The 13,194-nt window shown below is 37.9% G+C and overlaps 1 protein-coding gene across 1 annotated transcript; it reads left to right on the top strand.

Moving 5' to 3' along the window:
* The first annotated feature begins 6,271 nt into the window (after positions 1-6,271).
* LOC115433760 (G-protein coupled receptor 26-like) lies at positions 6,272-12,652 on the top strand. The gene is made up of 3 exons (XM_030155245.1): positions 6,272-7,360; positions 8,230-8,343; positions 10,865-12,652. Exons 1-3 carry the CDS (start codon positions 6,645-6,647, stop codon positions 11,133-11,135), a joined length of 1,101 nt encoding a protein of 366 aa, XP_030011105.1. The 5' UTR covers positions 6,272-6,644; the 3' UTR covers positions 11,136-12,652.
* The last annotated feature ends 542 nt before the right edge of the window (positions 12,653-13,194 follow it).

A 13,194-nucleotide genomic window follows, 5' to 3' on the forward strand; every position in this document is an offset into this window, starting at 1 on the left:
AGGACTTTCAGATCATGATTTGCAGTAAAATAGCATCCTGGACCACACTCCAATGACATTTTAAGCATAAATCAGCGGTGGTTACTTGGGAAATAACAACCTGAGAGGACTGAGAGGACATGACACTTCTGATTCTACTCTTTACCTGTGTTTAAGTTGTAGAAAATTAACCCTGTGTTGCCCTGATTTCACTTATTTTACAGGTGTTTTGCAGCTGTAACACAACAGTTTCTCATGGGACTGATAGAGTATTCTGATTCTGATAGGTGGGGTTAAATATATGATTGACAGCAGTAATTACCAATTGCTGATCAGTGTTTATCAGATGAAAGACCCGGATTCTGACAGACTCAAGTACAGTTTTTACCCATAATGCAATACTCCCCCTACCTCAGTGCAATGTTCACAACCACACCTTGTCTTTTAATCTTACCTTGTGCATATCCTTATATACTGTATATATTTCTTTTACTTGTTGTATAGAGTTAGCTTTTTCCATCCATCCATTCATTTTCTTCTCGCTTATCCGGGGCCGGGTCACAGGGGCAACAGTCTAAGCAGGGATGCCCAGACTTCCCTCTCCCCAGACACCTCTTCTAGCTCCTCCAGGGGGATCCCGAGGCGTTCCCAGGCCAGCCGAAAGACATAGTCTCTCCAATGTGACCTAGGTCTTCCCTGAGGTCTCCTCCCAGTGGGACATGCCTGGAACACCTCCCCAGGGAGGCGTCGAGGAGGCATCCAAAACAGATGCCCGAGCCACCTCAACTGGCCCCTCCCGATGTGGAGGAGCAGCAGCTCTACTCCGAGCTCCTCCCTGGTGACTGAGCTCCTCATCCTATCCCTAAGGGTGCACCCAGCCACCCTACGGAGGAAGCTCATTTCGACCGCTTGTATCTGGGATCTTGTCCTTTTGGTAAAAACCCAAAGCTCATGACCATAGGTGAGAGTAGGAATGTAGAGTGACCGGTAAATTGAAAGCTTCGCCTCTCTGCTCAGCTCCTTCTTCACCACGACAGACCGATACGGCGACTGCATCACTGCAGACGCCGCACCGATCCTTCTGTCAATCTCACGCTCTATCCTTCCCTCACTCGCGAATAGCTTTTTGTATATTTTAGTATTTCTTTGTAATGTTTGTATTTTGTCAGCACTTTTCAGTATATATTTCCAGAATAATTTTGTGTGATATTTTTTTTTTTTTGCACTTTAAATGTTTTTGCTGCTAAATAAGAAACAGTAACTATTCTATTCTATTCTATTCTATTCTATTCTATTCTATTCTATTCTATTCTATTCTATTCTATTGTGTCTTGGCATATAAATCTTTGACTTTACATTTCCATAACAGCATGAAACAGCGTCAGCTTATCTATATCTATATTTATATTTAATCTTTTGATTTGGTCAGAGATCAGAGAGTTGCTGAAAGACAGTGATTTCCTTCTGATTTCAGCTCCAGCATCTTTAACCACAATACAAGTGTATATCATTATATATACTGACTGCGATATCTTAAATTATGTGATGTTAAAAGAAAAAAAATATTTGGACATCAATAGCAGACTGAAATGATAATTAAATGATTCAACTGTGTCTTTAACTGTTTGTATAAGCAAATAAGATGTATGTTATTCTGACAGGGTGTGCACCGCAGAGACCTGATGCTGTGTAAAAATATACTTTCACTAGTTGCTCACTGATATGAAAAAGAGCAGAGGTGAAAAAACTCCTCTTACCGTGAAATTAATTAAAAAACTTCTACATCCACTATTGGCAATTTGTCATTAAGGATAATTTATAGGATGGCTAGACTGAACGTGTGGCCACTGGACTAGACCACACTGGACTAGTCTTATCCTTTTATCTGGACAGTAGAGAAATCTCTTTCAATTAAACACTATAGATCACATCCATGCTCTTAATTTTATCCCTGGAACTAATGTGAAGTAAATGATTTTTTTTGAAAATGAGTAATTTCAGTTTTCATCCTCGTGGGCATCTCACTGAGCCTGTTAATTGAAATTTGAGAATCCACAGACGTATGGTGGTCAGTGACAGTGTTAAATTAGGCTATTCTGTGTTCAGAAATAGGAAGGAGTAGACACTTCTGACTGATATACTGGTCACATATACAGTGACAAGAACAACTAAGTGAACCCTTTGAAATGGCCCATTTTTGGACATAAATTGGTCATAAAATGTGATCTCATCTGTATAGGCAAACGTAATGTTCTTAAACTATACACAAACAATTGTAATATTTCATGATTTTACCAAACACAGCTATTAAACACTTGCAGTGCTGCTGCAAAAAGTAAATAAACCCTTTGCTTAAACAAAAGCATCTATTTTGAGTCAGGACCCAATCAATGAAATGAGATTTGAGCCATGTGTGGAGCTATTTTGACTTGTAACAAAAAAAAAAAAACAAAAAAAAAAAAAAACGCTTAAAGTTCTTGAGTTCACTCTTTACAAGAAACACCTGCTGATGTGAACACAAAAAAGAGATCCCAGAAGAACTTCAATCAAGCAGTGTTGATTTGCGTAAGACTGGGAGGAGATACAATATAATCTCAAAGACTTTAAGGATTCACCAGTCCAGTTGGACAAACTGTCTACAAACGTTTATGGTTTAATTCTGTAGTCCAGCCAAGTTGGTTCCAAGGCCACAAATAACCTATAGGTTATTAGAACAGTGCAATATCACCAGAAAGCATACTGGTTTCCTGCCATATTGCTGTACAATTACATGCTGTGCAACATACTGTTACTGTTATAGCCTGACTATAGATATATCAATCTTTTTTGTATATATTGATTTCCCCTGCACATATACTGTTAGATTCTTTACTTTTACATTTTATCCTTTATGTCGTATTTAACAACCCCCCACCCCTATTGGTTGAATTTATACCAAATTGGGTTTATAGATTGCCAGTGACTCAGAATAGATCTGGTTACATTTTGGGAAAAGTAGGTCAAAGTTCAAATTTTGTATGAATTTTTAAAATCTTTTTTTTTTTTTCCATTTACTTGTAATGGACAAAATTTCAAATGTCTGTAGCAGCAAAACTACTGGTTGAATTCATACCAAATTGGGTTTATAGATTTCCAGTGACCCAGAATAGATGTATTACATTTAGGAACAATAGGTCAAAGTTCACATTTTTTATTTTTATTTTTTAAATCTTTTTTTCCCCTCCCATTTACTTATAATGGGCAAAATTTCAAATGTCCATAAAAACATGAATTTTGTTTCAATTTACTTCAAACATATATAGAGGCACTTGATGTGCTGACATCAGCACACACATAGACATGATGACATCAGCTGGATGCCAAAATAAGCTACAATATGTGCGAGGGGCGGGGTTTATCGTACCTAGCATCACTTGTTATTGTGTAAGTCTGATGGTGAATTAATGCGCCATCATTCTAAGTGTACTAACTAACTAGTTGGCGTATTTTTTTGATTGACAGTAAAGTGACTATTCTATTCTATTCTATTCTATTCTATTCTATTCTATTCTATTCTATTCTATTCTATTCTACAAGGGTTCATTTACTTTTTCCAGTGTGTCACTAAAGGCATGACATATTATAACTGTTTGTGTTATATTCGGTTAGGAACATTGTGTTTGTCTGTAGAAAACTAAAAAATTTCTGAGGGTTAGCGTACTTTTCCCTGCCACTGCACTTCACTGTTATAAAATGAAAAGGGTCCTTCTGTTAATTTGTACCGATCATGGACAGACAAATGTCCACTCTTGATCATAAAAACACGGAGTACAGAAGGACACACGCATTTGAATCTATATTAAGTCCAATGCTGTCTCAAACAGCTACTTAAAATAAGGTTATTCTGATTTACAGGAGCACTAGATTGGTAAAGTACTATCAACTGCAATACAGTAAAATATAATCCATACAAAAAATGTTTCTGTTGAATTATGGTAGAAATTGCGTCTTTGTGCTTGTAAATGCTCTCATCTCTGTATTAAATTAAAATATAGTGTTCTGGTAAGTGCTTAAAAATATAAGTGGATTAACTGAATATCAGTATTATTATCTGAACCAACTACTACAGAGGGAGACTGTTTTCTTCTGAACATTTCTCTAGGTCGTCTAATCAGAAAATGTTCCTCTGAGCAATCCTAAAACATGAGTGCTCCTTTATGGGCTGTGAGTATATAATACACACATCATGTAATACACTTGAGACAAGGTTGTTTAGTTAAAACCAGGGTTATAGTGGACGATTAATTTGCACAAAACCACAATCACAGCAAAATATCCATGGAAACCAGAATTTAGCAGCCCATGACCCCCACTAACCTTTCACCCCTGTGCAGTCCTGTAGAAATAACAACACCACTGGTCATTATGGCCATGGCCACTTGCATGCACGTGCTGAAGGGCCGTGCACCAGCATCAGCATGTTTTAGGTCATGGGCCACTGCAAACACAGTTAGGAAAGCTGGGGGCTGTACACATACTCAGACTACTGTGGATGGAGACTATCAAGGAATTAAAGCCCTTTAGGTCTTAAATACACTTTAATCTGTGTTAGTGTAAGGCTGTTTATAATAAAGACTGAAAAAATAATAATAATCAGAACATTAATACAGTAATGCTCTGTATTGTTCTGTTTTGTTCTATAATGTTGAGTATTGTTGGCCTCTACTGTGACAATGTTTTAGTCCAGGCTGAAAACGGCTCTGTTCATCTGTGCATAGAACAACTGAAAGGGTTCTATCTGCACTCCTCTCTTTTACTTTGTTTTAGTTGATCATTATTTATGTTTTATTGATTATGTTTTAATTGTAATTGTGTGTTTGTAATCGTCTCTTTTCCAGTTTTGTAAAGCACTGTGAATTGCCCTGTGTATGAATTGTGCTATACAAATAAATCTGCCTTGCCTTGTTTTGTGTTGGTGTAGTGAAATGTTGTGATAGGTTGTGTGGTGTGATGGGGTTGGAATTTTAAAAGCAATGCTTCTTCCATCCCCTTTTCAAACCATGTGTTGTCCAGTTGTCGTCTGTTAAGTGTTTAACCCTTTCATGCATGACTTATGAGAACCTTAGTCATTTTTTTTTCTTGAGTGTTTTTATCCCTCTTTAGGCATGAAAAAAAAAAAAACAATGCAATTGAAATTTTTTTATGAACCTATTTTTCATGGAGTTACAAAAATGTCCACTCAGCTGGACACATGCATTTAATTTTTGAACCAAAGAAACATGTATTTAAAATTCATCATCAGAAAGTGATATACTGTGTGAAAACTATGAAACAAAAACATTTTTAATGCCGCTAATCTGATGTTTTCTCACATTTTATCATACTCAAACACTAGCTATTACTCATTTCATGGAGATAATATCCTCCTGAGACCCAGGAAATTGTCAATTTTAGCTTTTTTACATTAAAAATTTGTCTTGTTTGGAAACTGCATAATGCAACAGTGTTTTCAGATACATTTTTAAAAATATTTTTATTCATTGATTGATTTTTTTTAATGGAATGTCCTTTGTAATAGACAGTACTTTAAGTTAAAGTTTAAGTTAAACTGTCAAACTTTTGTCCCTTACAGAGGACAAAATGCATTACTGGGTCTCAAAAGGATATGCAAAAAAAAAAAAAAATTGTTTCAGAAAACTGTTAATTACAGTCTAATAACAATTAGCAATTAATTTACACTAAAACATGTTACTGCAGATCAGGTTTATCAAGAGCAGCAACATTACAGTAATGGTATGAATTGCAGTGTTTTGGATGGTGCATAAGTGTCCACTGTGTTGGCTGATATGGAACTAAAACAACAAAACCCATGAATATACAAGAGAACAGCTGTGGAATAGCTGTCCACTGTAGTGACCAGTATGCATGAAAGGGTTAAATGTGGTAGCAGGTTTGAAATAAACATGTGAAATGAAATGAAATCATCATTTACAATGAATTTTTTGTTAAATTGACCCAGATGTGATTATATTTATGGATTTTTTTTTTCATATTTTTGTGGAAAAAATACAGCTCTAATAATATGTCAAATGGTTATTTTAAACAACAAGGTTGTCTTTCCGAGTTCAGCATCACAAACCTGTTCTACTCATCATACTATGTGTTATTTGTACTGAATATGTCATGACCAAAGTGTGTTCAACGTGATGCTCATGACATCAGTCTTACCATCGGCCACGCAATCGTGCGTCTGTTTCTATTTTTACTCTAAAAAGCTATTTTTGAACAAGGGTGCACTGGCGTATTTCTAAGACTAACACAAATGAAACAATATAAGGAAGAGCGGAGACTGAAAGCTTGCAGCAGTTTTGTGCTTGATGTTTCTTTTCAAAAGCTGCTCAATGCGCAATTGCGCAGCCGAGAGACCTGAGGCTGAGACCACCGGCAGGGGAAGGGTGCTGGGAAACTACTGCGGCGTCCACCACTACTCTGGTCTGACACAATTTCCACTATCTGAGCTCCGAAATTCCTTAGAATAATCATAAATTTCCTTCAGCCTGAGTCGTGGACGCATCTGGAGGAGCTTTTCCATCAACTGGAGCCGTTTGGAGAATGCCACTGTACTGGACCTAGTCTGCATATGCTGTAAATGCATGTCACGATGACAGAAGGCATCAGGACTGTGGATGCACTCATTAAAAGTGTGGATATTTGAGTGGAAGCTCCCCACCATGCACGCGGCGGACATAGTCGCTTCCGTGTTGGTTTTGGGGATAACTGTGGTGTCGTTGCTGTCCAATGTTGTGGTGCTGATCTGCTTTCTCTATAACCCCGAGATCCGCAAACAGGTACCGGGTCTTTTCATTCTCAACTTGACGTTTTGCAACCTGTTGCTGAGTGTGTCCAACATGCCTCTAACTCTGATCGGGCTCATCACCACGGGCCACCCCGGAGGAAGCGCCTTCTGTCAGATTGTGGGTTTCCTCGATACTTTTCTCACAACAAACTCAATGTTGAGTATGGCAGCTCTGAGCATCGATAGGTGGGTGGCGGTGGTGTTCCCGCTCAGCTACCACTCTAAAATACGCCACCGGGATGCAGTCATAGCTCTGGGCTACACGTGGATTCACTCACTTTGCTTTTCCACGGTGGCCACCTGCCGCTCCTGGATCGGGTACCACCACCTTTACGCGTCGTGCACACTCTGCAATGTCCGAGCAAAGGGAACCGGGACGCAGTTTGTCATCTTCACAGTGGCTTTGCACTGTCTCACTTACCTCCTCACTCTGATTGTTTTGTGTGTAACGTATCTGAAAGTGCTGAAAGTTGCAAGGTTTCACTGTAAACGTATCGACGTGATCACTATGCAGACACTGGTGCTACTCGTGGATATTCACCCCAGGTAAAAGATATGCCAACTGATAGAAAGTGATATTTTATAACCAATACAATCATTTTAACCCATAAAGACCCAGTGATTCTTTTGTGGCAGTTCCAAAATACATATTTTTTTCTCTATATTTAATTTATTAAGTAATTTATTGCCATTTATTATGACATTATCCTCTGTATTTTGCAATTTTTCACTGAACATCGGGTATTTTCCTGTATTTAATTTACTAATCATATGAATGTTCATAAAAAAATCAGATCAAAGTTGATGGTTTTTGTATCGAAAACAGAGAAAAGTGAAGAAAAAGTGATTTTTTCAGCAAAATACATCATTAACTGAAGTGTCATTTATCAAACTGTATGAGTTTTACTGGTGAATTAATGTTGTAGAAGATGATGTGTTTCCGTCCAAATGGGTCATATCTGATGACCATGAAAAGATGAAAAACTGCATTTTACGCCAATTATTTACTTGTATTGAGAGGATTCCTGATTCAGAATGTATTAAACATTTTAGATCAGTAGATGTTTTGGTCGTCGGTGGCTGTTTGGGTCTTTATGGGTTAAAGCAAACCACTCCTTCACAACATCAGCACACAGACAACACCTGATGTAGCATCTTCTGGATATGATTTTTTTTTTTTTTTAATTTTATCATCACCCACTCCTGCTCAGACAAACTTTCACTTATGTCTCATTTGCATATTTGCTATCTGTGTGTATTGGTATTTCTCTAATGTAGCCCTCAGAGATAACAGTCCACAGTCCACTGCTTTCTTCGCTTCCACACCACATGTTTTCTCTGTGAAACTCTCCATCATTGTGTCTGATTATGCCTCCTGAGTAGATAATGGTAGGTCTACCTGTGTGCTTTGGCAGTGTACGCCAGAAATGCTTGGATGAGCAGAAACGGAGGAGGCAGAGGGCCACCAAGAAGATCAGTACATTCATCGGCACATTTGTGGTGTGTTTCACCCCTTATGTCATTACAAGGTGAGCAGAGATGGATAATACTGAGTCTGCATTATTGTATGTGACCATGGAGATGAAACATGGAGTTCAGAGGCAGATACAATAGGGTTGGTTAGATTTTTCAAGGGATCGGTAATAAGCAAAAAAAAAAAGAAAGGAAAAAGAAAAAACTACAAACAGCATTATCCTTTGAGCAGCAGAAAACAGAAATATGGAAAATTAAAGGAAATCCTGACAGGGACTCAATCATTAGATGAGTATGAAAATGTGTGGCCTTCACAGTCACCAGCTCTCAGCACAATCAGATAATTACACAAAGGGAGATTTTGAGCTGACATCATGCCACAGATCACAACCTCATCACTGAAGCACCACACAAGATAAATATGAGGATATCACAAATATGAAGTGGCTACTGACACAGTACTGTGGCATGAAATATGGGTTTGTCTATTACCACAGAGCCAATCAGTGCCCTCGTTTTATCATGTCTAGACTGGTAACTTGGTACAGCCCGAAAAGTACCAAGACAATCAGATAGAAAATAGGTCAGACTTAGAGACAGTGGAGATTCATCTCAGTTGATAATGTGTCAAACTACAACATGGAAGATTTGGGTTCAATTCCAGGTCAGAGTAGTGTATTTTTTTTCCGCTGATTTTCAAACGGGGGAGGGGGCACAGCGCCAAGAGTGCTGACATTGATATAAATCAGCCACTGGGACAACGTTCAAAGTGCAGAATTCTGACCACAGCACTCAATACACTGAACTGACACAGAACTGACACAGAACTGAGAAGTCACACGGCACACTGCCACATCTAACATGTAGCTCCGCCCACCTTCTCCAGCCTCACTGACTGCACAGAGGAAATAACACCATGAAACAACATATAGAACAATAATTCATATTCTATACTATATACTGCTACATACCGTCATGGGGCGGCCATGGTTCAGATGGTAGAGCGTCCAATAACCGAAGGGTTGGCAGTTCAAATCCTGCTCTGTCCTAGTCATGTGCTATTGTGTCCTTGGGTAAGACACTTCACCCTCCTTGCCTCCAGCGCTGCTACTCACACTGGTGTATGAATGTTGGTGGTGGTCGGAGGGGCCGTAGATGCTGATTGGCCGCCACGCTTCCATCAGTCTGCCCAAGGGTATCTGTGGCTACAAATGTAGTTTACCACCACCAGAGTGAGAATGTGAGAGTGAACGAATAATGGATCCACTGTACACACTTTGAATATTTACATTTACATTTATGCATTTAGCAGACGCTTTTTTCCAAAGCGACTTACAGGGGAAAACCAATCAAATCAATCAATCAATTAAATTTTATTTATATAGCACCAAATCATAACAAAAGTTATCTCATGACACTTTACATATAGAGTTGGTCAAAACCAGACTCTAAGCCAATTTACAGAAACCCAACAGAATCCTCCAGGAGCAATCATGCAATATGCATTCATAGAAAAACACTATATAAATCTAATCCATTATTATTATTATTATCACTAATTTGTTGTTTCTTCCATCAATTGCCACAGTACTGTGGTAGCAAAATGCACAAAAGAATGCACTGAAGTATACACCATATATCACCACAGTACTGTAATGAGTTCATGGAACAGTATCCATAATTGGCTCTAGTATGAATGCTAGCATTTGATTGGCTCTTTTGCAATAGACAAACCCATGTTTGGTGCCACAGTACTGTGGCAGTAGCCATTGCCTATAAAATAAAGAAATATGTTTCTAAAGAATGGGTGTTCATCCTTCCAGTTGAGATCAGGGACAATACAATCGATGCCAAAGAGCGATGAAGCTGCATCTCTAATTCTTTGATTTGATACTGTATTTTCACTTGTCATGTTTTGGCAGATATTACAAAACACCCCATTTGTCATCGGAATACAAATGAGGGTATTTAATTACAATCTTGTCTTGTGATCTGATAACATTTCACATTTTTAACTGCTTTCTCGTTACAGTGACAGAGCTTATTAGTTCTACTCACATTGTCAGTGAGTGTTTACAAGTCAGTTGATGAGAAAGACCGAGACACAAAGCGAGGCAGTGAATGAGTCTGTGATCCTATCAGTGGCTCTCATTAGTTGTATTCCCTGAATTAATAGCTGCAATCTGTCAAAAGCTGAAATGTGGTATGGAAATAGAAATTAGCAGCTGATGAGACATGTTATGGAGAAAGTACATAACAAGATAAACAAATATTGCAATTTATTATGGCTGTTTAAGTGTCAGTTGCAGGATGTTTTATATTGGTAAGAATGAACCCAGAGTTTAGTACAAGCGACACCCACAACTTAACATTCCCCCACACTGTGATGGCATTTCAGTGAAGTGAAAAGCTGACATTTACGCAGTATTGCAGCACCTACTTAAGGGAGGCTCATTTGCTTTAGGTAACTTCCACTCCAGTTACACTGATCTATGAATTGGCTTAAATGCAGTGTTTTCCCTCACTGTTTGTGTGTATGTGTGACTCTATTTTCTCTTTTCCCTTTATTTGAGGTAGAATTGTAGAGCTCTACTGCCCAGGGCCCATAAGCCCTCACTGGGGTGTGCTGTCCAAATGTTTGGCCTACAGCAAAGCAGCAAGCGACCCGTTTGTTTACTCACTGCTGCGTCACCAATACAGAAAGACCTGCAGCCTCCTGGCCAACAAAGTCCTCAAGAGGAGCCCGCTCAATTCATCTTCCTCTCAGAGGGTGGATAATCATGCAGGAACGAGCAACACCACCACTAACAGCATTCAGCCACCCACGAACAAACCAGCTGTCCAGTGAAAGGTCACCAATTTCAGAGACGGTTAAAACAAAAGAAATTGTCTTAAAATAGAGCTGACATCTCACTTCTGAGTAACACTCAATATTAAGGAGGTCGGACAGTGAAGTAACATCTCTGTGATGCTGTAAAAGAGATGGTGATAACTAATTATTTGATTTAAAAAAAGAATAGGATAAACCACTTTTGTAGGTTGGAAATGGCATTTCAACACAAGTACGATACAATCTTTTTCATCAATCGATGACAATTTATAATCTGATAATTTTGTAGCAATTTGGTAGATATGTGTCAAACAGCCTGTGTAACATAAAGTAGATGATTTTGGTGATGTGATATTTTGAAGCGATATTGTTGGAAAGCACATCGAGTCAGTATTTCTAAAATCAATGTCAGACTCGAAACAGACAAAAAAAAACAAGCCTACATTGTTACTGTTGTCTGAGATTGTAAAGGTGATTCATATGTTGATGATGCTGTAATTTGTATTGTCTATAGAAGTCACTGATTTACAGTAAATGTATGAAGTAAAACCCTCTTGATCTGAATGGTAGATTTTTACAATTCTAACCGCAGCGTAACCTCTGACCTCAACATGCTCATGTTCTTGTACTGAATTCATTCAAAGCATCAGATGACAAAAGGATGACTTTGACAGTACGGTGATGTTATATGCACAGATGTGTATATTATTCTTTTTGCGATTATCACAATGTAGCTACATGGCCTGATTTCAACAGTGCCTTTGAGACTGTGAACTATGTGAATTAATCAAAACTCAACAGAGGAAACTTCACATTTTCTCATGTTGTTAATCTGTGCCGTGCTAAGGTGTGACGATAGAGCCTGTTATGCAGTTTGGTCCCAAATGTAAGAAAGTTTTCAAGTTCTGTTTCATTTCTTAAAGGTTATCCACAACTTAATGCTTCATCATGCAGAGCAGGATAAAATGATTTGAATGTGGTACTGTAGCAAATATTTAGTGAATTAACATTCCAATTTGTGCTGTATGAGCGTGGGAGTTTGTGACATCTAGGCAGTGGTGGAAGCAAGATCATCAACACAAACATTGACATCTAAGAGCCTACATGATTTCCAATTATCTACGCAATTATTTTTTATTTAACTTTTTTTACAAAATACCCACAGATGTCTTCAACCGACAGTCCTATAGACAAATCTGTTCATTTTACTTTGATATATGAGAAAACATAAGAAAAAAAATTATGAGGAGAACATCCGAGGAAGATTTAACATGATACTTGAAAAACTGATCTTTTAGATCATCGTCATATTTTAGACTGATTAATTAATAAGTTATTCATTAAAGCTGCCAGTAAATCAGTTAGAGAAATGTGATACAGTAAAAAGTATAACATTTACCTCTTAAATGTAGTGGAATGGATGTCTAGAGTAGCACACAATGGAAATACAGTACAAGTACCTCAAATCTGTACTGAAGTGCAGTACTTAAGTGAATGTACTTAGTTTCCACCACTGCGTCCAGGTCCAGTAAAAAGAGTCATTTTGACAACACTAGCAATCAGGATGTTCTGTACTACTTTATTGTGAGAAAATGAATCCATAAAATGTATTTAGTTTTGTGATATCTGTATTTGATTTTTGCTAAATATGTTTGTGATTATACTGCAATAAATGCTGTGCATTTTGGCATTTTAAAGCCTCATTTTATATTTATATATATATTTAAATATGTAACGAGTATGTTACACTTTTGCTGTTGTTGTACAGTACATTAATAGCTGACATAACATGATGTGACAAAGAGAAAAAGACAAGAAGCTGATTTTTACTAAAATGATGCTTCTCCAAAAGACAGTTTTGACAAACAGACTTATTCCACCACAGTGATTAAACAAGGGAAGAAGAAGAATTAATATGAAAAATCATTTAAAACGCATTCCACCCACCACTTCTGTCACTGTTGTGGCACCAGAACAAAGACTTTCTTTCACAAAAGCATCAGGGCTAAGAGTAAAAGGCTTTCTTAATTGCAGGGCTGCTGAGAGGAGAAGAGGGAAAACTGAAAAGGAGCAAAGA

Source organism: Sphaeramia orbicularis, chromosome 15 (assembly GCF_902148855.1).
Source record: "Sphaeramia orbicularis chromosome 15, fSphaOr1.1, whole genome shotgun sequence".
Lineage (NCBI taxonomy): Eukaryota > Metazoa > Chordata > Actinopteri > Kurtiformes > Apogonidae > Sphaeramia > Sphaeramia orbicularis.

Coding starts and splice junctions, on each gene's coding strand:
- LOC115433760 (XM_030155245.1), top strand. CDS start 6,645: ATGCACTCATTAAAAGTGTGGATATTTGAGTGGAAGCTCCCCACCATG. Junction 7,361..8,229: donor CTCGTGGATATTCACCCCAG/GTAAAAGATATG, acceptor GTGCTTTGGCAG/TGTACGCCAGAAATGCTTGG. Junction 8,344..10,864: donor ACCCCTTATGTCATTACAAG/GTGAGCAGAGAT, acceptor TATTTGAGGTAG/AATTGTAGAGCTCTACTGCC.